The sequence below is a fragment of the Daldinia decipiens genome (assembly GCF_022478715.1).
Source record: "Daldinia decipiens strain CBS 113046 unplaced genomic scaffold F4813scaffold_21, whole genome shotgun sequence".
NCBI classification, from domain to species: domain Eukaryota; kingdom Fungi; phylum Ascomycota; class Sordariomycetes; order Xylariales; family Hypoxylaceae; genus Daldinia; species Daldinia decipiens.
In genome coordinates, this window is record NW_026054564.1 from 343,132 (window position 1) to 365,985 (window position 22,854).

Sequence of the window (22,854 nt, forward strand, 5' to 3'; positions counted from 1 at the left end):
GATGCCGGGATACGTCCGTACTGTGGCTTGTCCTTTGTGGCTTTCCAACTGTGGAGTCATTGGAGGATCGAGAATCTTCCCGTTTACTCGGCGCCGTATCTTAGCGCAAAAAAAAAAAGTTCGAGCGTCATTGTAACGGCTCCGAAGTTGCATGTTAATCATCTTCACTTTCTTCTCTACCTCTACGACATGTGCAAAACGTGATCGATTAGCTCTCTGAATGAATACGATATTATGAGGAGTTTTGAAATCCGGTAGAATTTGACGTGCGACTAGGAGTATTTAATATGAATTCGACTCTATTCTCAAAGGCAGCGCTGCCCTCGCGCATACTCTCCCCTGCTCATATATATCGAAGGCAGAGATTACGAAGTAACTTACGAAAGCGCGCGCAAGTCAGCACGATATGTTCTCTATCAAAAAGACCAAATATTATAACGAAGCCTGGATGCGAAGCCGTATTATGCAGACGGGTATGTTAGTTTTTTCAAACTCGAGTTATACTTGTACTAACAAAGTCGATATAGCCCTTCCATGCTAGCCCTACTTCTCTCTCTATCAAAGACCCATATCAAACCCTCGGCGTTGGGAAATCTGCTTCGCCAGCGGAAATAAAAAAAGCTTACTATGGGTTAGCCAAGAAGTTCCACCCGGATACAAATAAGGATCCGTCGGCGAAAGACAAATTTGGCGAGATCCAGTCCGCGTACGAAATCCTGTCCGATGCGAAGAAGAGGGAACAGTACGACCAATTTGGCGCCGCTGGCTTTGATCCTAATGGTGGGCCCCAGCCGGGAGGTGATCCTTTCGGGGGTGCGGGTAATCCTTTCACGGGTTTTGGGGGGCAAGGAGGTTTCGGTGCGGGCTTCGGTTTCGATGATATCTTTTCCGCATTTACTGGTGGACGAGGGGGGCCTTTTGGCGCGGGAGGCCGTTCTGGTGGAAAGAATCCGTTCGCCCAAGAAATACTCGTGGGAGAAAATATCGAGATACAAACGAGCATATCATTCATGGAGGCGGCCAGAGGAACCAGCAAGACGGTCACGATACATCCACTTGTGCAATGCCATAGCTGCAGTGGAAGTGGTCTCAAGCCGGGTGCCAAGCGGTCAGACTGCACGTCTTGCGGCGGTACAGGGACACAGGTGCACATCCTATCCGGGTTCCAAGTGGCGACTACTTGTGGGGCTTGCAAAGGCACTGGGCAGTCAACTCCTAGGGGATCAGAATGCCGGACGTGTTCTGGGGCTGGAGCCGTTAGGGAAAGCAAGAATATTACCGTAGACATCCCAGCGGGTATTGAAGATGGAATGAGGCTGCGATTAGACGGCGAAGGAGATGCACCTGTCACTGGCGACGCAGCAGGACCCAATCCTAGAACGGCTCGAGGAGATCTCTACGTTTCCGTCAGGGTAGCGTCGGATCCTAAGTTCAAGCGATCAGGTTCTGATATCCTCTATACTGCAACTATACCCTTGACCACGGCGATGCTGGGTGGTGAGGTGACTGTCCCGACACTGGATGGACAAGTCAATGTAAAGGTTGGGACAGGTACGAACACCGGTGACAAGATAACCCTGCCTAAGTTAGGTATGAAGAAGCTAGGTGCTCGGCGTAGCAACGCAACGGGAGACTTGAAAGTTGAATACCGAGTAGCTATGCCGAAGTATCTCTCAGCCAACCAGAGGACAATTCTGGAGATGTTGGCAGATGAGATGGGTGACAAGACAGCTAAACGGATAATGAATGTTAGGATGCCGGGGTAAGTAATCAGCCAATATCTTCTCATACATGAGCGTATCTAACCCAAGGGATTTACAGATCTGGGACCCCAGGAGAAGCAACGAAAAATGACGACCCCGCGTCACATCAAAACGAAGGATTTCTAAAATCTATATGGCATAACTTGACAAACCACCCAGCCCATCAAAGGCCAGAGGACCAAGGGCATGGTCAGAATAAACCTGACGAAGATCCGAAGAAAAAATCCGATTCGGGTTCGAGTTAGGCTTATACTATACCTCCTGGGTATTGTCTCTGGGCGACTGGGTGACATGTATCCTCTTACAGCATGTACCATACTTACGCCTCGGGAGATAGGTGATTAAATAAAGCACCAGAATTTTAGAAATAGAGATTGGAACTGCATGGACGGTGTTGAGGCTGGGTCGGTGATATTCGGGCATCGCCCGCGGAAGCGACTCACTGGCGAGAGCAGCCTTGCGCACCTTGGTACCCAAAATGGGATGTATTCAGCTTGTATATTACGCATGGGGGCTTCAAGGAACGTCATATAGTGCGAGGTCACTCTCCTCAATTTGAGATATACGATGAACTAGACTTGGGATAGATGATTAAGGTATATCATTCGACTATGCCAAGTTCCACCAAATTTCTCTACGGGGACATTCCTCATGTATGTAATGGGCGATGTATGTAAGTAAGGTATGGGGCGTTGATAATGTATGTACGAAATTGATCTTACAGGCGGTCGCAGGAGCGGCCTCGGCAGGGTGAGCCGCGAGGAGAAAGCAACCTTATTGAGTTTAAGGTCGCAGCGGCGGCCCGCTAAGCGCCTACATCCCTTGCTTCTCTCTCCGAGTCTCGAAGCTAACCGCCTGAAGGACCAATCATGGCACATTTGGAGCGGAAGAGGATTGTAGGCTGTAGCCAATGACGTACGATAGAGGGGTTCTTTGCCGTGTTGATGGCCTTGTCACCTGCATAAGTGTGCTCACTACCTGTATACTACTGTCTGGAAACCCGAATTTGATGCTATTTTATATGATATTATTGATTGTATCTAGGAAATAAAAGAAAAGAAAAGGAGCTTGCATGATATGAATCGGGAGATATATTATAAGGTTGGTGGTTTTGTGTTTTATAAGAGGGGTAGAACATATTTGGAAAATGCCAGTAATTCAATGTAACCTTGGCGTCCTTAAGGTGAAGGATTCAAGTACCTCTTTGGTGGCACAACATGACTATTAGGTACATGTACATACATACATACCTACCTACATATGTAGGATTATAGGTAAGCTTATTATGTATAAGCCATTAAGAGGCGTCTCGTATGTTAAGCGCCATGTTACACATCACGTAAACTATCATAGAGGTACGGGATATAGGGCCTAGATTGCCCAACATTAAGTGAATTAGGTAAATTAGAGCATCGGTGAGATTCGGTATGGTACCTGGTATTGTACATACATGTTTTGCAGATAGGTACGCAGATTTTATTACAGGGCAGTCGCTGCTGACGATTAACAGTGCCCTACCATCTCGTTCTCCGCACCAAAACCCCACCGTACCTAGGTAGGTATTGCGGTACCTTTTAGGATAAGCTGTCCCATTGGAACTGCCTGCCCTAGCATCTGCCACCCAAACCTTACCTTTCTAGCCGGACCCCACTGTAGATACATACCTACATACATAGTAGATTTAAGCCTTAAAGATTGAACCTACGGCGGCTACTCCCATAGACGCCTGCCCAGAACACTTCAAAACGTCCTTGTCGTTACCAGCCCGAACCTCCGTTTGCATGGCCACTTTCATGTGTCTCACTGCATCCATCAACGCGCCGCGTGTCACCTTATTTGTGCGTCATCTTAGTGAACTAACTTTCACTTGATCTTACTCGACTTGACTGTCTCGTCGCAATAGAACTCATTAGGCTACATACATTATACACTATACACTCTCTCCCACCTCGTCCGATTCAGCCTTCTGCAACTTTGCTTTTCGGACGACAGCATGTTGGAAGACACACCGATCCCTGGTACAACCCTGCCTTCAAAGAACTAACTTGAAGCGAGTGTTGTGTCTTAGAAGTGGTGACAAAATTCACGACGCACAATTCATAACCTGATCTAGTGTCCATCGTTGATACAGCATCAAATCACGCCAACATCACATTTCTTTGTGTTCGTACATACGACGATAGACTCCCCTACGAAGCCGCCGTTCCTTATGATAGACGGGCCTAGGAAATATTAGAGTGAATTTGTTGCGCCGAATTCTCCTACTGCAATTTGCATCTTCCGCCATGACACAAACTCCCATGATCTCGGTGCCTCTAAAGGCTACCAACGAAATCGATTGGATCACCCCGCTTAAGACCTACATTAGAGATACTTATGGAGACGACCCCGAAAGATATGCAGAAGAATGCGCGACGCTCAACCGCCTCCGCCAGGACATGAGGGGTGCCGGCAAGGATAGCACATCCGGGAGGGATTTATTATATCGATACTACGGCCAGCTCGAGCTGCTAGATCTTCGCTTTCCTGTAGATGAGCAGCATATCAAGATCTCTTTCACCTGGTATGGCTATTCCCGCAGAGGTCGAGTGTTGGTACTGTATTAATTCTGACTTGAGTATAATAGGTTCGATGCATTTACCCATAAGTCGACATCTCAGTACTCCCTCGCCTTTGAGAAAGCTTCGATAATATTCAACATATCCGCTGTTCTGTCTTGCCACGCCGCTAACCAAACCCGCTCCGAAGAGGCTGGTCTGAAAACCGCTTATCATTCCTTCCAAGCCTCTGCTGGCATGTTTACTTATATAAACGAAAACTTCTTACATGCACCTTCATCCGACTTGAGCAGAGATACTGTTAAGACTCTAATTCAGATCATGCTCGCGCAGGCCCAGGAGATATTTCTGGAGAAACAGGTTGCAGACCAGAAGAAGGTAGGTCTGCTGGCAAAGTTATCTAGCCAAGCAGCCTACCTGTACCAGCAAGCCCTTGAAGGAGTCCAGGAAAATGTCAATAAGGCCATCTTCGAGAAGGTCTGGCTCCTCTTTACTCAGGTAGGTCATTCTGCGGCCCGAAATGAAAATCATTGACTTACTCGTATCCAGATAAAAGCTAGCTTGATGAGCTCAAATTCTCAATACTATCAAGCGCTTGCTGATGAAGATGCCAATTCTTATGGTGTCGCCGTCGCGAGGCTTACGGCGGCGGAAATCCAGGCGAAGGAAGCTAGTAGAATGGCAAATAATTTCCCTAACACCATGCCACCCAGTTCGAACTTGAGTGCAGACACGGGTGTTTTATTAACGGAAATCACAAAACGGAACCTCACCACCATTCAGGAGAAATTGAAGGAATTGATAAAGGACAACGACTACATCTACCACCAGACTGTGCCGGCGGAGGCCAGCTTGGTCCCGGTCCCAAAACTCCCTGCAGCGAAGCCAATACCCGTAAACGAATTATATTCGGGTCAGGATATTCAGCGCATAACTGGTCCAGATTTGTTCGCGAAGATTGTTCCATTCACGGTCACCGAATCAGCAAGCTTATATGACGAAGAAAAGGCGAAATTAATTCGCGCAGAGGCCGAGAGGGTTGACCTGGCTAACAGTGAAATGACCACCAGTTTGGATTATTTGAAGTTACCAATGTCTTTAAAGGTACTGAAAGGGGGCGTTGATCAAGAGATCCGACCAGATGGGGACTTCCAAACTTGGTGCGATGATGTTGCGGGCCATGAGAATCCGGTTTCGATATTCGATACGCTACGGATAGACAAGGACGCAATCGTGACTGTGCTGGATAGATGTTCGAAGCAGCTTGATATGGAAGAGAGCGTTTGCGAGAAAATGAGATCAAAGTACGAGAGCGAATGGACGCAGCAGCCAAGCTCACGGCTTACGACTACTCTACGAGGAAATATCCGAAGTTATAGAGAAGCTTTAGATGAGGCAGCGAAGAGTGATGGTCAACTCTACACCAAATTTCGTCAAAATGAAGTGGCTTTTGAGGAGATGCGGAATGCTGCGCAAACGGGCGAAGTTGATGCGCTGTTCCAAACGGCCGTCAATAGAGTTAGATCAAAGTCTAGCGGCGCGACAAGCCCAGCTAGTAGCGAAGCGAACTTGTTGGATGCCGATTTTGACGATGGTAGCCCTAGTGTCGCGGAGCAGATAGCGAGAGTTGAGGACATCCTTAAAAGGCTGAACTTAGTTCAGAGGGAACGGAATCAAGTCCTAAAAGACCTCAAAGAAAAGGTATATATGTAAAGCCCAGGAGCGTCCATATTAATAGGCTAACGAAGTACAGGTTCACAACGACGATATCTCACAAATCCTGATTCTAAACAAGAAGTCGATCCCGAACTTCGAGAAAGAATTATTTCAGTCCGAACTAGAGAAGTTCCGCCCTCACCAAAACCGTATCCTGCAAGCCAACCATAAGCAAGCTTCTCTACTGAAGGAATTGCAGGCATCCTTCGGCCAGCTTCTACAGGACAAGCGCGTACGCTCGGAACGCAGCAAGTATGAGGCCATACAACGACAAAGGAATATGGTAGTCAGCAAGTATAAGAGAGCATATCAAGAATTTCTCGACTTGGAATCCGGCTTACAGAGTGCTAAGAACTGGTATACGGAGATGAAAGAAACGGTTGATAGCCTCGAGAAGAACGTTGAGACTTTTGTTAACAACAGGAGATCGGAGGGCGCTCAACTACTTAGCCAGATCGAGCAAGAGATAGCCGCGAACAAGAGCACGCAAGCTGAATCAGAGCGGGAAAGGCTCCGTGGTCTGATGGAACGTATGTCTATGGATCCTAGCACAACTCCGTCACCGAACCCGGGCTCGAACCGACCTGCCCCGACGCCGCTCTCTTTTTCAAACGCTCCGCGTTATCCACAAACGACCAGCGCCTCTGGCCAATATCAAATGCCAGCTTCTCCGCCGCCAAACCAAGTCAATTATCCAGGGTTTTCTAACCCTCCAGCAAATACCACATACGCACCCACGCCACAACAATCATTCACTCCTAATCCGCAACATAATAGTCAACAATTTGGCCAGGCCGCGTACAATCCCAGCGCTTGGGGCCGAAATCCTGGCCCAGCGTCACCACCACCAAACCAGACCACCTTTGGGCTTGGTGTCGGAAGTAGAGGCCCTGCTTCGCCTCCGCCTTCACAGACATCGTTCGCACCGCACCAATATAGTACATATGGGAACCCACAAGCTCAGACATCACAACAGTACATGCCTCCTGGTTTTGTACCGCCTCCGCCACCTCCTGGACCTCCGCCGTTAGGACCACAGCAGACTATTCACTATTCGCAACAACCACAAGAATACGTATACGGAGGTCCTCAAAACGCTGCGCCACGGTCAGTACAACAGCAGCAGCAGCAGCAGCAAAGCAATGATCCGTGGGCGGGACTAAACGCTTGGAAGTAAAGGATCGAGGTTACGATGATGACGAGGGAAACGCTAGCAATGATTTTAGAATTCTAAAAAGTCAAGTATTTGGTCGTGAAAATCGCAGTCGAATAGCAACTTCAGAGACGTAACAGCTTGTTAGGTTTCGAGCTCATTGTTGTTCTTGGAAGGATACGTGATAAACTATGTGTTAAAACCGCGAGGTCTACTGAGGGTAGCTGCCCATTAACTTAGTTGGAGCCTGGATATTATCTTCATAGGATTCATAATCCATTATATTTACATATTACCTTGACACTGCCCACTTCCTGGTGCTTTCACAAAGGTGAGAGCCGTCCACAATACCATTAACGGTAAATTGTATGTTATACGAGCATTTACGCTCATGAGATCTGGTAACTAACGCAGCGTAATTGACTACAGACTCGGGTTCGCTTACAGGTAGGGTCTCGGCAAGCCGCATAATAGAAGGCGGCAGGCAGTGAGTTCTCTCGACGTATTCATCGAGTCCAACAAATACGATTAAACTAGAGGCATGAGTTCGCGTGGGATTATGCCGGACGAGATCTCATCCCATTCGTACGGGTAAGCGAATATGCAAGTCTGCCTCTTCGAGCAACTGATAGCCGAAGAGACCTAGTAGCCAGGCTGCACACATGCATATATATAAGGTAGGTAGGTAGGTAGGCATATAAATGTAGATGTGTATATAGGAGTTGAAAGTGCCGGAGGGCAAAGACGCGGAGATAGATAAAAAAACACATACATACAAACGCACATATACATAGACTGACTCAAAGGGGGTGGGATATTCCGTCGAACTGCAGGATCGGTAGGTTTTAATGAACAAACGTTCGGGGGCTTGGCAAACAATTGATGCTGCGATGCGGGAAGGGCTATGATAAGTCGACGTCGTTTATGCAATGCAAGACAGTTGGCATGGCATATCGCCACATCTTTTTCTTTCGTAGCCCCCTAAACCGACCTAGCGCGGGTTGGACGAGGGAGAACGCGGCAGCGGGATATCCGAAAGGAACTGCTGTTTGTTGAAGAATATACCTAGCTGATGTTGTTATAAGAGGTAATTATCTAATGTAAGTATAACGTAATATGGAAGTATGGTCTATAAAGTATGTGCCTAGGTTAGAACAGTGTAAGGCGATGCTTATTATGGCGTCGAAACAGCATTTCTATAAGTTGGCTGTAGGTTGGCTAGGTACAACTTACCCGCGAGTGGTTTAAAGAGGAATAAATAAATAAATAGGTAAATAAATAGAAAAGGGTTCGCCGCAAAATCTTAATCGCTACACGTGATTGGAAGATGATGTCTGCATGGAACTTCCACAATGCAGGTAGGCAGACATGAGGTAGAACCATCGGTGCAGCGGTGCTAAAACCGATTGACACTAATTGACCGCGGTGGGTAAGTGGGTAAGTGAACAGTGGGTAGGTGGGGTCTTGTGCAGTGTTGACATCGCTAATTTATTGGATGTGGGACCACCCTGGATCACCCTGGACCACCTGAAAGAAATCCGATATTATCCAATCTTCTGGAATTTCTCTTTTCTCTACCTATGAGCAAATACAAAAATACAAAAATACAAAGCGTACATACATACCTAACATAACATACCTACCATACCATACCATACCATAACAACAGTCCGCTACATGAAAACAGCATCTCGATGTCGCATGAGGCATTGAAGATTATGTATATTACTCCACCAATGGCATATATGTGACCTACGCCGAGCTGTCTTGTTATTATTATTCCTTCACATGTCCTTGTTGACCGTCGATGGGAAAAACTGCTGTCAGATTTTTGGGAATCTGCTTACACCTGGATTGGAATCCGGCCATTGGCATCACCAAACTCTCCTGCCTAGCTCCAATCCGACTCGATTCCGGGCTTTCAGCTAGTCTCGAGCATTGACGAACTTACATCTTTGTCCCGCTATTGGAGAATCTTGACCTTGGTTCTACTTAACCGCCGCACCTTTGCCTAGACTTATATTCCCCGGGACTCTGTATGCTACCAACTCACCGCCTCCGCTCGTTCCGCCGAGCCTCTTAACTGTTTACGGCTCGAAGTAAAGGAATTATTGCTGCTAGCTCGGAATCGTCACGATCGACTTATACGCGTCTATTATCGACAACCTGCTTCCCCCGAGTTTCCACCTGCGCGTCTCTTTCGTCCGTAATTTGGGTTGTCTCTAGGCACCTGGGTATTTATCATGGCTACGCTCAATTCTGCCCCTGCTGGGGAGGGGACCGATAGCAGTAGAGCGGGCTTCGTGCCTTTAGTAACGGTTGTGGATTTTCACCACCACAGAGGCCCTGAAGTTGAGAGATGGTTTGGTGTAGATGAAGGACAAGACCCAGCAGTCGAGTATGACTGGCCACTGCTTCCGTTTATGGCTTTAAGTGACGGAGCCCACGCGTGAGTTTACTTTTCAGTATAGCATCTATCTGTATCTAGTACAAATCTGAGCTCATTGGCCTATATAGATCGACCGAAGACTTTTCGTATTTCACCCTTTTACGACCGGCTAAAGACGACTCTCCCGCGACATCGCTCTTCGGAATAGCATGTACGAGACAATTAGACGCCTCGCAATTGCTGGTTCGGCCCTCCGATGTGACGCGCTCAACGGTACAGAAGGCAGTCGTAGTAATAGCAGATAGCCCACAGTTCTTTGGCATGCTGAGGGAACGATTATCTGTTGTCACCAGTGCGTGGTTTGCCCAGCGCGAGTTCGGTGATACCGAAATCCTACGGAGGTTCCAGGAGAGCCTTGCCGATGAGAAGGCGCGCGGCCAGATGAATGAGGAGGTAGACAGGGACCAATACCTAGGCATGAGCCTCCGGGAACTCGTGAGGGAGTTCCGCTGGCAGACTTTGGTGCTCTTAAAGTGCTGCCTCTTGCAGCCGAAGGTGAGTAGTCTAATACGGTTCGCTATCGACCCGACTTATACTCACTAGGAAATTAGATGCTCTTCTTCGGCTCGCGGTGTGAGCGCCTCTGCATGATGCAGTTCTCCCTCATCTCTTTAATACCCGGGTTGCTTAGGAATCTTCAAGATTGTGCAGGGCCGGAGTTGAATAACTACGAGAAGAATTTGACTCAGCCGACGAGTTTGAGAACTAGTGATCGAAACTCGTTGCTCTCATACATGGGACTTCCATTACAAATATTTGGCAAGGTAAGACAGCTTGTTTTGGAAATAAGGGGCATGAGTTAATTATCTCTATAGGGGAGCCTATTCGGGCCATATACACCTTTACAGCAATTGGATATCCTTGCAGACTTCGGCACGAAATCATATATAGTTGGCAGTACGAACTCATTACTATTACAGCAAAGAGACCGTTATAGCGACATACTCATTAACCTCGACGAAAGTACGATCAATATTACCTCTACATCACTTCGCACTGCATTAGTACTCTCCCACTCTGATAGACGATGGATCGACTTCGTCACACAAGAGGTAAATGATACATGGGACGAATCCAATCCAGGCCGGCCGAAAACGATGGGGTACCGTGGTAGCGAAGAATTCATCCGTCTCCAGTTTGAAGAATATCTCCTATCTCTCATTTCATCCGTCAAATATCATAATTACCTCGCTAAAAATGCACACAATCCTAAAGCAACCCTTCCACATATCGAAGGAGACCCATCTATAGACTTTGGTAATGAATGGGTGGAATACTGGATGAGAACCGAAAACTATCGGATATGGGAATCGCATACGGACTCGCATCTATTTGACATCGTGGAACCGAGGCATCCTTGCGCTGGCGGACTTTCAATTGATGATGTCCAACGACGGATTCAGCAGCAAGTTCAAGATTTACATCTGGACGAAAGGTTTGCAGTTGGCCGGGAAGTGCTAGGCAGGAATCTGGCAGCGGGACGCGATAAAGCAAGTACCATGTTCAACAAGCTATATGCTGATATGGAGGCCCTCCGTGAGGCGCAAAGGAAGCGTGCTGAAGAGTCACAGGCGACTCAGGCTGCGGCAGAGAAGAATGGAACTGCATCACCTAAAGCAGATTCAATAAAGGCTCCAGGTACACCGAGTTCTGTTGGAGCGAGAGCCGGCGCTTATATTGGAAGCTGGACTTCGTGGGCAGACCAGAAGCGGAAGCAAGGATGGGGCCGATCGAGTAATGCTTCCAATGGGACAGGAGGTGGCGGTGGTGGTTGGGGATTTGGTGGTCGCAAATCAAGGTCTGGGAACACAGATTCCAGCAGCGAAAAGAACACGCCGTTAAACAGCCCTGCACTTTCTTCACCCGGCTTTACTAGTATGGAGAAGATTCAAATGTCGGATGTACAGCACCGAGCCAGCGAGGGTCACGAGAGAAGGCCGCTTACGCAAGATAGCTTTGGCGAGAGCCTGCTTGATGCTGCGGGCTCGGCTGATGAAAGCGGGTCTTCCAGTGCGGGCAGTCTACGAAAAAGCAGCGTTCCGGAACGCAATGGTAGGAATGAATACGTGCAACTAGAGAGCGATGACCATGGTAGTATTACCAAGGTAGCTACTGAAGAGAAGGACGATATCAAAGAAGATACTAAACGGGAGGAACCAAAAGTGTCCGAAACTACCACGTAGTGATTATCTCGGGGAATAAACCTATACGCGATCAAATTATATACGACGAAGGCGGGTCTAAAAGAGACGCTGGATAATTAATTAGGTGACGAGCTACGTTCTACGAGTCAAGGAACGGGGATAGCAACGACGCAGCTTCACTATACGGCGACTAGCGCTAGCAGGAAAGAGATGTGTATATATAGAGTATGAGAGATGCAACCTGGTTACCCTTATCCCTTCGGATACGGGCTAGGGACATAAGACTAAGCAAATGCTCAACCTCGCTCAATAGGCAGGATAAATGGACGTTCATAGTAGGTGTTCTAGGTTACCTTAGATAGGGGGTAGGTAGTAGATAGACGACAATCCGTCTATTCCTACCAAGTAAGAAATTCACGTTCAAAAAGGAAAGAAATCGTTGCCTCGGTGTCGCTTTCGGTGATATGCTGTAACCCAGTCGTCTTTCTCTTGTGACAATATACTTCAATATGGTATTACGGCTATAACCAGTTAGTCCCTATGGGGAAGTATGTATCTAAGTGACTTGAAGAATGCCCGACCGCAATCTTATTCCACGCAGACCTATTTTATTTGACTTTGAAAACTACCTACCTACCTACCTAGGCACCGGGAGGCTATGGATACCTACCTAGGGAGTAAACTAAACACAGGTATGCCAAAGTAAAGTAGACATCATTTTCACAACACGAACACTAGCGCACGTAGATATAGAGTATTTATTCGTATCTATGGGGTTTGCGGCTCCATTTAGACACATACCCAGATGGTACAGTAGGGGCTGCTCGGGGCGCCTGAGGTATCATCACCAGCACTCATCAAGACGACCCGGTCTTCGGCCTAGCTACCTAAGCCTAGGTATATGTAGGAAAACAGGTGGAGGAGGAGGGGCAAAGCAAGGAGCAGCTAGCTAGCTGCAGTGCTATAAGCGAGGCGTTTCCGTTCTGCGCACGACACAACCCTTTTCTCCTCGTGCCAGATCTGGTCTCTCTCCCTCAAACGTATTGTGGGAAGAGCCCAGCTCGTCGTCGCATTCTGTAGTAACTCGAGGCCTCGTTAAACGCGTAATAAAGTCTACTTGATCGTTCCGAAAACCACCTCGCGTCAGACAGCCCCGCCAACCAAGAACCAGGAAGAAAAATAAAAAAGCGCCTTCCGAGTGTCCGTTTGGAGAGCCAACCTCCGGGCTTTCATTATTACACCACCGTCGCAATGTGTCATGAGGAATATAACCGCCGCCGCCGCCGCCGTCGACGGATGCCAGGAGAAAGAATACGGGGGGGATATGCCTGAGTATAATGCAATTCTGCTACAGACTAAGGGCTCATGTCTGTCTTAAGCGAGATAACCGAGATCGTCATCTTCCAAACGCTCCAAGTATTCCTTGTCAAGAAGGATCTCGATGCACTTCTTGATATCACCAACCTTAGGCACGAAGCGTGACCTGATCTGAGTAATACACTCGGTAATTAGTAGGTTGTGCTTCATCTTCTTTCGTGCCTTCATAATTCGGACAATAGCAGACTATAATTTTGATTAGCACCTCGATCATAAACGGATAGCCCAGATAGTAGTACTATTACTGGAGAGCTCGGAGGCTTTAAAAGGCGGAAAGGGGGGGGTATTATGTAAATACTTACTTGTAAGACCATTTGGCGGTCATCCTCAATCGTCTTGTTAGTGTCAGCCTCCTCCTGCTTCTGCTCCGTCTTGGTGCCAACGTTCAGGTTGACACGGATCTTCTTGCTCTTGAAATCATAGTTAAGATGGAACATCTTTCCGGGACCAGGCTTCTCGCCGTCAGGCTTCATAAGAAGAACTTTGGCCTTTAGAAGGATACCGAGGGCAGGATCCAGAACCTCGCTAGTCAGCTGAGTAACCGATGCGATATCATCGTACGAGTGGGCATCCTTCGAATTGAATTGCAGAAGAATAGCCATCTGATAAACGCTCACTTGAAAAGTATAGGGCGTCTTTGATTGCCTGCAGTAGCCGGTCTTGAGCTCTCCTTTGCAGAGTTGCCACAGCCAGCTTAACTTGCGGCCTTCGTGTTTGTTCTTGTAGAATAGTGTGAATCGATCAATGTCGGTTTGAATCTCCGCTGGCGGGTTGAACGTCGTATTAGGGGGCGTTAAAGGCCAAAAGCTGGTTCCCAAGATCGAGTACGTAGAGTCAAGTGGCTGCTTCTCTGATTGTAGGCCCTTGGTATGCTCTCGGAATCCGGTGTTGAGATCCTTGGAGATTTGCATATCCTGGAACATGCGCTGCAGTTTGTTTGTATATTCGAAACCGCATGCTTCCTTGAGCTTACTTATCATGCTCGTTTCAGCGTCATCCGATGAGGAATTGCTGTGCACCAGACGTCTGGCTAACATTCTCGAATAGAACTTCTGGAATACATCCTTGTCTTCAATGTACTTGAAAACGGTCATGATTTGCGTCAGAGTAGCATCGAGTTCAGCCTCTTCCACGCCGGCCCCACTCTTTCTCAGTAACACATCGGTATACTTGGCGAGAAGTTCGGGAGATTTGCTGCTCCCTGCCTTACAGATCTCATTGCGGTTCACAAACTCTCTACAGGCATTGTCCAAAGACCTTGTGAATTCCGGCTCATCGGCAAATGCGCGCTTGACCAAACCTTGATATCGGGTATGTGTCTCAAGCAAAGCTTCCACGTAGACCTTAGGCTCAAGTTTCTCGGCATCCGAAGCAACCTTTGCAACCGCGTTAAGGCCCGCGTTGCGAACGTGACCCTCAAACTTCTGCCGTAGTGGCTCCAACCCATCCGGAATCCTAGATAGAAGGTTGTACATACGGGCCATATCTTCCTCTCGGTCATTGTCGAGGAGAACTTGAAACTCATCCCTTAGCATTGCGGAATGGTCAGCGATCAAGGCTTTGTTGCATGTCTTCTTCAACGGTAGCGCTATGTCGTTGTGGAGGTACATGCGCACACGCTCTTCCTCTTCGGCTAATCGAGCCTCGGCCTTCTTCATATATTCTACAACGCTGTTCTCGGCAACAAATTGCTTAGATTCTGCCTTGTAGAATTCCTCCGTTGCCGCAAGGAACGGCTTCTCGAAATGGTATCTGTAGGTGTCAAGAGTCGACTTAGTTGCATCGTGCTCATCAAGACCGAGGGATACGAATGAATCGACAACCTGCTTGATCTGCCTATGCTCAATTGTCTCCCCATTTCTCTGCTTCTCCACCAGCATGAGTACTGCATCCATAACCTTCTTGTTAACCAGTGTAAAGAATTCGGTGCGCCATTGATATAGATGTAGAGTGTAAACGTCGTACGTATTCTTCTTTCCTTCGTCTATCTCTCGCTTGACCCAGTGCCGGTTGAGATATCGAAAGAGGTGGTGGATGTACTTGGCGGCGACCGTATATCTGTTCCATTCTCTAATATAGAATGCCAGTAAGGCCTCGTCAGCATGTCCCTTGGATTGTTCGTAGAGTCCATTGAGGTGGTTGTTCAGGTATTCCTTCAATTTCTTGTAGAGGTCCTCGCCAAGGAGATGCGCTTTGCTCAAGTTAGTGGAATATTGTGGATTTCGGGATGGATCGTCATTACCTCCTCTGTGAGCCTGTCCTACGGCATTGGAGCTACCTAACCCGACAGCTTTCTGTGATGTACAAAAGTTATGCACCGCCCTGTTTCGCGTTAGTATGTGCAATTAGATAACAAGGCTGAAAGACTCACGTATAAATTCCCATGTACTATTGAAGATGTTAGCAGAGAAAACCATGCGAGCAATACCTGAGACTCACAGTGCCCATATCCATTCCTTCCTGCAGATTAATCATAATCTTGGAAATACCACTCTGAAGGTACTCCCATGTTTGGCCGATGTCCTCTCGGTTCGGCGCCGAAGGCATAGGTCGTGCCGCGGTTAAGGACATGGTGATAAGATGTCGGAAGAGATATCCCCCAAGGAGGGTGCCAGACGAGGACTATGGACAGACAGGCAGATGGCTTTCGGGTATGAAGGTGGGAGTCGGATCTCTAGACAGGCAAATGTCAAAACTCAGTTAGCAATAGACAAGACAATCAAAGTGATGTAGTTAATCGGTCGTGTAAAGGGTACGAGAATATTCTATAGATGGTGGTGAAGCAAATTCGGTGCAAGGGTCTGGAAAGTTTTATATGTTATGGATGCTAGGGAAGATGGAGGAACACCAAGACAAACAATGCACGTACATTGTCTTTGAGTAGTGAATCTTCCAGACTCGTGACCTCAGTCTAGGAAGGCTCACTGTTCGGTGGACAATTAGCGACGCAATGATTTTGAAAATAAAACAATGTGTTGAAAGGAACTAACAGTTAAAAAAAAAAAAAAGTGAATCGAAACAGAAATCAAAAAGAAGTTGAAAATCGATGTCACAGCTGCTACAGTGAGAATTAACAGATGGAGTTGATTTCAGGTTGCCGCATCACTAATTGTAATAAGGCAGACACTGCAAATCACCCGGTCTCCCCAAGGCTGCCAACTGACTAGAAACCGTTTAGCGCCGAATGGTTGCCAGTCTCCGCCCCCACTTCGACTTACCTAACGCAAGGTAGGTGCGTATCCTTACTCCTATATCCTTACTCCTACCCCTCCACGTCACCTTAGCCTTCCTCAAGTCCTTTTAGGAGGCAACGGCTTACCTAAAGTACCTAACCTACCTTAGGTACCTATAGAATACATGTAGGTATGTAGGTAGATTACAATGTTGTACAGGATATTGCTTTCCATCTGTCGTGTGCCTGCCATCTGTTGCATATAAAGAACGATGCCTGGACATTTTGATCCAAGACAGTTTGCCTACCTACCTACCTAAGGTCAAGCATCGCAAATAAAGTTGTTTACATTCCGCTAATGTTTTACAAAACCCTCAGGCTAAATAATATTAACGTTATCATCTTGGGGTATATTCATCTCCTTATACGCTATCCTTACAAGCTATTTACCTAACCCATTTTTCATTTACGTTATCTATCCCGCCGAGCTTCTCTGCCAGTCTGAAAACATTAATAGTGAAATTCAGAATCCAGGCGATCAACCCTACCAGCGTCAACGCCGCAAGACCCCTAGCCAGATGCAAAGACAATCTCTCCATTGCTGCCCATTCAGGAACTGTCGACAGACCGTCCCCGCTATGATACACCAACGCTTCGAAAGCCAGTGCCGTGCTAGCAGATTTCAACACGATGAAAATGAGGTCCAAGAGCGTTAGCGATATCTTCTGCGCTGGTGCTCTAAGTCCTAAGGGTTTCCCTGTATATTCGTCCCAAGTCATATATAAAATATAAGGAATAGCTATCGCGTCAATGACTATAGCTACAATCGCTTGCGAAGTCTCCGGGGTATTGTCGTCGGGGGTTTCTGGGCTCTTCTCTTTTTGGAAGATATTTGTTGCCACAGCAAGAGCTGCGATGGTGGTGATTAAAACGATTAGACGGAATATAAGCGGCGCTATTGGATGCCGCAGTACAAAATTCGAGATCTTCATCCCCCACGTATCCTTTCTAGATATTCTCTTGGTCTTCGGATCTAACGGATGAAATGGGCTTCGTACAGGCTGATCGAGGCCTGGCATTTGTCGTTCGAGGACATCATAGGGTACCACTTCGTACTCGTCATCGGGATTTCTTCCATAGGAAGACGAATGGATAAAATCCCGCCATCTCTCGTAAGGATCTTCATTAGGTGCTCGATAGCCGAGTCCCATAATAACTGGCTCTGCCGTGCGCAAATGATCCCATCGTCGTCCCGGCCTGTCGGCTCGTTTTCTCAAAAACACAGGGAGTTTAGATACACGATCATGTTTTTCGTCGACCCAGTCAATGTAGCCATCCTTCGATACCCTTCGTTTTAATTGGTTTCCTTTATTCTGTTCCGGGCGGACACTTGGTGGGGGAGGGTTGATGTGTTTGTCCTTTCTCGGCCCATGGGCGTGCTCATCATACAATTCCACCCAAGCGGGCACGGTGGTCCGCAAAGGATTTCGGGTCATCGCAATGCTCGGTGTAGTAGAGGCATAGGGATGCGAAAATCTAAGGATAAAGGCGAAGTAGGGCGGCGATAGTCGAATAAGCAGACAAAATAGCTAGTCATCCTCTCACATACATTGGGCAGCTTGTGTCATCAGGACGCGGAAGAGGCGGGGTGGCTAATTAGCGTGTCGAGTAGAAAAAGAACCGCTCCAAAGGTATAGATATGTATAACGCCGGGCGTGTGTACGTATATATGAGTTTGTGTAGGCGCCAGCTTCCATCAAACTTTCGGCATACTATGTATGGGCACCAATGACGAGAGCGGAGAAAAGCGCAAAGCGCATAACCATAAGACGAGCGAGGATAAAGCAAGGCTTGGATTTAACGCGACTAAGTTAGATTAGGTAGATAAAGTATGTACCTACCTAAGTAAGGAGGTTGGTATGTAAATATAACTTAAAACAGATAGTTCCAAAAACCATTCCACGAACAATAGACAATGCCGACTTGTTATTACATACGTCGAAGACGGAAAGAAGAAGAAGAAGGAAGTAGAATATGGTTACACGACAAACGCGGTCTTTTGTGTGCAGGTGAGATAAGGAGCAGCTGAGAAGTCAAATGACAAAAAGTTGCGATAGCTTTTGAATAAATTTAAGTCAGCTCCAGGTACAACAGCAAGGGACCGCGTTGTCCGGGGAGACTTACCAGGGATGGTATGTATGTAATAGTAGAGGATGTCATATGGGGCCATAGCTTTTGAACTACATAGTACATACATACATAGTATAATCGCAGGGATGGATCGATTTCGTTTCAGTGTGGAGCACGATTTACAATACGTTAGACGGGCACCTAACATCCATACCCGACCGTGGGGCTATATCGTCTTAGCCACAGGTACAATACATGCATACCTACCTAAGGTTTATAGGTATCATGAAGTTCACAGCAGGGAATATTCTATTATTATTATTATATTTTCCCTGTTCATCCAAATTTTGCGCCACTATATTTAATAACTACCTATTAAATCCCAAACAGTTTTCATTAGACTCAGATTCATATACTATTGCACCCATCACATCTTTATAAAATTACATACATCCAATATATTACATCTAGGTAGCTTTACAGAACATTGAAGGTCTGGAGGTAGTTAGGTACTACATGTAGGTATGTAAGCACGTAATATGGACATTACCTAACGTATGTACCTCTATAAGATGTACATAATCAACTACGTACATTATGCAAGCCACAAAGCCTATCCCTGCGCACATGCGTCACCAGAGAATCTTCATTTGCTACCCTAACAAGTCCAGGGCCTCATAAGTAGAAACTTGCTCCGGATTCGACAAGGGTCTAAAATCTACATTTTCAACGTCATTGCTTGTCTGCTTGCAAACCTCATTGACGTGACCACGATGATTTCCACAAAGTCTACAGAGAGATGAAGTAAACGAGGCTTCATTGCGACTTCTTTATTCTAATCCATTTCGCCGCTATCCTCGTCCATTTCTGTCGCAAGCCCGTCGCAATACAATATCCTCCCCTCACCCGCTATAATGAGATTCTTTCTCCTCCCTATCTCAACCCGGCGAACTCTGCTATATTGCCAGAAGGTTCAAGTCTTACCAAAAAGTAAGCAAACCGTAGTCGATAAGGCTACGGTTCGTGCCGCACAGCTTTGGTCTGGCTGGGAGAAACAAGAGAAAGGTTGGCAGAAGAAAGTCGTGGTCTACGGTAACTCCCTATTGAAAAGAATTTCCTACGAAGAATGGGGCCTTAAATCGGTACCTCCTCTATCCACCAAACGGAGGGCAGAAGAAGTGCTAGGAAAAGATAAGAACCATCTTATTTACCCAGAAACACTAATACCTACAACAACGGCGGTAAACGTCCTTCGAACCCTTGGGACAGAACGGGAAGCGTTGCATAAAACTAGATTGATGTGGTGCTTCATCGGAATGCCTATCAGTGCACCGTTTGCTCTTGTACCAGTGTAAGTGTATTATCCTGTCTGAGTGGCACATCGTACCTTAACAGTCTTCTAATTAATATACCATTAGGATCCCCAACCTGCCTTTCTTTTACCTAGTGTATCGAGCTTGGTCGCATTGGCGAGCCCTCGCAGGCGGCAAACACATTCAGTTTCTTTGCGAAAACAACCTCTTATCTTTATCTCCATCGCCAGTACTCGACTCGATCTACACTCCACTCCTCCCCAACTCTCCTACTCCGAAAGAACAAATAGCAGACACGGATAGGGCGAGCAAATCAACTACCAGTAGTTCCCAAGAATCTGCCGAGGAACGAATGCTACTTTCGCAAGAGAATAGGCGACAGCTCGTAAAGGCACTGGAGATACCGGAGCTCGAAGTTGAACTTGAGCGGGCGATTTGGCAAGTTGAGACAACGATTCAAAAAGGACAGGAAGAGAAGTCCAAACCGCCCGACACGGATAAACCAAAATGACATGGTGCCGGAATTAAAGCAAATAGATATCGAGGAAACTGGTGACAAAAGGGTATTTCATGATAACAAGATCACGAGTCCATAAATAATGATACCCGGATTTGGTTGGGGGGATAGATAAATCGGCCTCGCTCCTCATTACGATAGTATCCGAGCAGCAGACAGGAGTCCTCAAAAAGAGTACTCTTATGAGCAATAGTTATGACTGTCACGTTCGCCAAGCCTGAGCTATACCGACCACGCGGATTGCCAAGAAAACTCCAGCAATGCACAAGACCCCCATCGTCGCCATTGACCGCCACGTCGTTAACATGTGCAAAAGCTGATACGCGTCTGGTAGCGAGCCACCTTGATAGTCGCCAGTAGCAAATGCTTGCTTCTCCATATCCACCCTCCTCAAGCCCACCCCTAGGCCAAAATCATGGCATTCCAAATCGGTCCGTAAATAGTATTCCGCAATAGTTCCGATGGGGTAGTAGTTCTCCTGTGGCTTAGTCGTCGTGGTCTTCGTGCCATTGTATATCGTTTGGGGGCGATTCGTGATGCCGCCATCCCTCGAAGACATCAATCTCCACGCGACATTTGCCTTTCGGCGCAGCAGTATCTGTGTCGGACTCTGTTCGCGTCTGGTGACTTGGGCGTAGTATATCCGCCTGCGTCGCTTCGATGCCTCGGGTCTTGACGGATTCAAGGGCGAGGAGATTATCGGCGCGTATTGTTCTCTCAGGGGCGCGCTCCAGGAAGCCATTTCCATGTTCTGAGATTGAGGGAGCGTGGAGAGGCCAGATTGGAAGAGGGATGAAGTCGAATCCACCGGACAAAGAAGGTAAAGAAGGTAAAGGCCGAGCACCCCGATAGCGATATGTCGTTTGTGGTACCGGCGGGCTAGATCGCTCTGTTCTCACAGTTTCATGTATTATTATTACCTCCCCTTGCTTGCACATTTGAGTTTAGGCAAAATCATAATTATCTTCTATCTACGCATGGAGTCGCCCTCGACGAAGATATCGAGCATTTGGATCGCAGCATGGGCACCTAGGTGACCTTTTAAGGACAGCATTCGATAAACCGTTTCTAATTATAACAAGGGAGGTCTTTTTGAATTACGTGGGGTTAGAGTGGCTCGAGTGTAATAAGAGTATTGGGATTGGCCTTTGACCCTTTGATGTCCCACTCTCGTAGTACCATGGTTGCGTTCAATGGCAAAGATAAGCCATGCCGGGATCTTACTAAACCACAATTGTCGATGTAAAGCCTTATGTAGGTTAAGATTGTAAAGATTCGATATTTACTTACTGTACATACATAAACCTGGATGGGATGGCTGGACCGGAGGAAACCTTCCCACGCGATGTTCTTATAATAGGATCTCAAATACGCACAACACCAAATTGTTATCGACCCCAAGCCGAAGTCCACGACGGAGTTCATATCACTGGCTCTAGTAAGCCCGGTTCTGATACATAGTCGCACTGTCTTCTTCATCGCAAATTTGGCTTAGTTGGCCACTCCTTGGGTTAAGCCTTTGCAGAGCCCGAATAAATGTGGTTTTCTTAGGAAATACTCCAGGGCATTGTCCATAGTAGCGACGACTACTTCGAGATGATTAATAGCATACCGCAGGGCATGTTCCTCATCATGGAGGATTCTTTTCGCATGCCAGGCGTCATCATATCCACCAGCTATCTGCGATCGAGTTCCATATCAACCTCCGCACGGCTCTCGGCCGGTTGCGGCGGTGGAGGCTTAGCCTGGAGAGCTACTATCCTTATAAAGGCTGACGCCATGACGAAACATACAAAATTTGCGGAAGATATAGTATAAGCAGCTATACGATAGCATCGCGTATATATAATGAATAGAGTCTATATAAGCACCTCCTTATTATAGCTTCCTTCAGTCTTTTAATATCCCCATTTCGTTTCCCCGCCCCCTTAATACTTACTCTAGCTTAATCGTTCCCCGGGACAAGTAGCAAAACACCTCAGGTAAACCCAGATAATAATCAAAAAGATACCATTAGTATCACTCTTTGTAGTGATTATTAGCCATAGCTATGACTGCGTTCCCAGTTCTACCTTCGTCAGTTATTTCTAACGGAGATTCCACCCTTTCTCCATCCAAGATAGCTGCAACCTCTTCCAAATTCGTCTTTCCTGTCGTTTCCACAAAGAGAAAGTAGACACCGATCAACTCGATAAAGATCCAGACATTTTAGATGATGAAATATACTTCAAGAAGTGTTAAAGTAGCATTGTGAGCTGGGTATTGCAACCTCCTTCATCTAGGTTTCGGAATGTTCCTATAGTGACCCATGTTATCGGCACCTAATTGAGAGATGTAAGCTATTACGGCCATATAAAACTTACCTCTACCTCACAACCATTCGCCCCTTCTTCCTCCGGACGGGACATATCGTAGGTATACCTAACTTGTCCCAGTCGACAGAATATGCTGTACACTCTCGAGGCCTCAATACTCATAAGAAACTAACTACACTTCATATGCTGACAGCAGAGGGTTTATTGCTCTTTTCCCCAGTTCCATCCATGACAATTACTGATGGGA

At 47.0% G+C, this 22,854-nt stretch overlaps 7 protein-coding genes across 7 annotated transcripts; 4 read left to right on the plus strand and 3 right to left on the minus strand.

Moving 5' to 3' along the window:
• Window positions 1–99: 99 nt before the first annotated feature.
• On the plus strand, window positions 100–2,172 carry F4813DRAFT_122693 (uncharacterized protein). The gene is made up of 3 exons (XM_049238612.1): window positions 100–473; window positions 528–1,762; window positions 1,822–2,172. The coding sequence occupies exons 1-3, from the start codon at window positions 288–290 to the stop codon at window positions 2,006–2,008; spliced, it is 1,608 nt and encodes a 535-aa protein (XP_049098683.1). The 5' UTR covers window positions 100–287; the 3' UTR covers window positions 2,009–2,172.
• Window positions 2,173–3,841: 1,669 nt separating this feature from the next.
• Window positions 3,842–7,481, plus strand: F4813DRAFT_122706 (vacuolar protein-sorting protein BRO1). Its single transcript, XM_049238613.1, has 4 exons — window positions 3,842–4,326; window positions 4,390–4,819; window positions 4,871–6,022; window positions 6,075–7,481. Exons 1-4 carry the CDS (start codon window positions 4,049–4,051, stop codon window positions 7,212–7,214), a joined length of 3,000 nt encoding a protein of 999 aa, XP_049098684.1. The 5' UTR covers window positions 3,842–4,048; the 3' UTR covers window positions 7,215–7,481.
• A 1,235-nt stretch (window positions 7,482–8,716) lies between these two features.
• F4813DRAFT_363009 (transport protein Avl9-domain-containing protein) lies at window positions 8,717–12,219 on the plus strand. Its single transcript, XM_049243670.1, has 4 exons — window positions 8,717–9,639; window positions 9,708–10,134; window positions 10,191–10,403; window positions 10,455–12,219. Exons 1-4 carry the CDS (start codon window positions 9,434–9,436, stop codon window positions 11,820–11,822), a joined length of 2,214 nt encoding a protein of 737 aa, XP_049098685.1. The 5' UTR covers window positions 8,717–9,433; the 3' UTR covers window positions 11,823–12,219.
• A 727-nt stretch (window positions 12,220–12,946) lies between these two features.
• F4813DRAFT_122768 (Cullin-domain-containing protein) lies at window positions 12,947–16,023 on the minus strand. Its single transcript, XM_049238615.1, has 5 exons — window positions 15,600–16,023; window positions 15,532–15,548; window positions 15,403–15,482; window positions 13,463–15,351; window positions 12,947–13,346 (listed from the first exon to the last, which is right to left on the minus strand). The coding sequence occupies exons 1-5, from the start codon at window positions 15,729–15,731 to the stop codon at window positions 13,158–13,160; spliced, it is 2,307 nt and encodes a 768-aa protein (XP_049098686.1). The 5' UTR covers window positions 15,732–16,023; the 3' UTR covers window positions 12,947–13,157.
• A 557-nt stretch (window positions 16,024–16,580) lies between these two features.
• F4813DRAFT_122786 (uncharacterized protein) lies at window positions 16,581–18,099 on the minus strand. The gene has a single exon (XM_049238616.1). The coding sequence runs from the start codon at window positions 17,826–17,828 to the stop codon at window positions 16,779–16,781; it is 1,050 nt and encodes a 349-aa protein (XP_049098687.1). The 5' UTR covers window positions 17,829–18,099; the 3' UTR covers window positions 16,581–16,778.
• Window positions 18,100–19,140: 1,041 nt separating this feature from the next.
• F4813DRAFT_122843 (mitochondrial K+-H+ exchange-related-domain-containing protein) lies at window positions 19,141–20,390 on the plus strand. Its single transcript, XM_049238617.1, has 2 exons — window positions 19,141–19,813; window positions 19,881–20,390. The coding sequence occupies exons 1-2, from the start codon at window positions 19,377–19,379 to the stop codon at window positions 20,284–20,286; spliced, it is 843 nt and encodes a 280-aa protein (XP_049098688.1). The 5' UTR covers window positions 19,141–19,376; the 3' UTR covers window positions 20,287–20,390.
• A 1-nt stretch (window position 20,391) lies between these two features.
• Window positions 20,392–21,430, minus strand: F4813DRAFT_122857 (uncharacterized protein). Its single transcript, XM_049238618.1, has one exon. It carries the CDS (start codon window positions 21,038–21,040, stop codon window positions 20,495–20,497), a length of 546 nt encoding a protein of 181 aa, XP_049098689.1. The 5' UTR covers window positions 21,041–21,430; the 3' UTR covers window positions 20,392–20,494.
• Window positions 21,431–22,854: the final 1,424 nt, after the last annotated feature.

Coding starts and splice junctions, on each gene's coding strand:
- F4813DRAFT_122693 (XM_049238612.1), top strand. CDS start 288: ATGAATTCGACTCTATTCTCAAAGGCAGCGCTGCCCTCGCGCATACTC. Junction 474..527: donor AAGCCGTATTATGCAGACGG/GTATGTTAGTTT, acceptor AAGTCGATATAG/CCCTTCCATGCTAGCCCTAC. Junction 1,763..1,821: donor ATGAATGTTAGGATGCCGGG/GTAAGTAATCAG, acceptor AGGGATTTACAG/ATCTGGGACCCCAGGAGAAG.
- F4813DRAFT_122706 (XM_049238613.1), top strand. CDS start 4,049: ATGACACAAACTCCCATGATCTCGGTGCCTCTAAAGGCTACCAACGAA. Junction 4,327..4,389: donor ATCAAGATCTCTTTCACCTG/GTATGGCTATTC, acceptor TGAGTATAATAG/GTTCGATGCATTTACCCATA. Junction 6,023..6,074: donor TAAAAGACCTCAAAGAAAAG/GTATATATGTAA, acceptor AACGAAGTACAG/GTTCACAACGACGATATCTC.
- F4813DRAFT_363009 (XM_049243670.1), top strand. CDS start 9,434: ATGGCTACGCTCAATTCTGCCCCTGCTGGGGAGGGGACCGATAGCAGT. Junction 10,135..10,190: donor GCTGCCTCTTGCAGCCGAAG/GTGAGTAGTCTA, acceptor CTAGGAAATTAG/ATGCTCTTCTTCGGCTCGCG. Junction 10,404..10,454: donor CATTACAAATATTTGGCAAG/GTAAGACAGCTT, acceptor TTATCTCTATAG/GGGAGCCTATTCGGGCCATA.
- F4813DRAFT_122768 (XM_049238615.1), bottom strand. CDS start 15,731: ATGTCCTTAACCGCGGCACGACCTATGCCTTCGGCGCCGAACCGAGAG. Junction 15,352..15,402: donor AGGACAGGCTCACAGAGGAG/GTAATGACGATC, acceptor ACTTGAGCAAAG/CGCATCTCCTTGGCGAGGAC. Junction 13,347..13,462: donor ACCGCCAAATGGTCTTACAA/GTAAGTATTTAC, acceptor TCAAAATTATAG/TCTGCTATTGTCCGAATTAT.
- F4813DRAFT_122786 (XM_049238616.1), bottom strand. CDS start 17,828: ATGACCCGAAATCCTTTGCGGACCACCGTGCCCGCTTGGGTGGAATTG.
- F4813DRAFT_122843 (XM_049238617.1), top strand. CDS start 19,377: ATGAGATTCTTTCTCCTCCCTATCTCAACCCGGCGAACTCTGCTATAT. Junction 19,814..19,880: donor CCGTTTGCTCTTGTACCAGT/GTAAGTGTATTA, acceptor ATATACCATTAG/GATCCCCAACCTGCCTTTCT.
- F4813DRAFT_122857 (XM_049238618.1), bottom strand. CDS start 21,040: ATGGAAATGGCTTCCTGGAGCGCGCCCCTGAGAGAACAATACGCGCCG.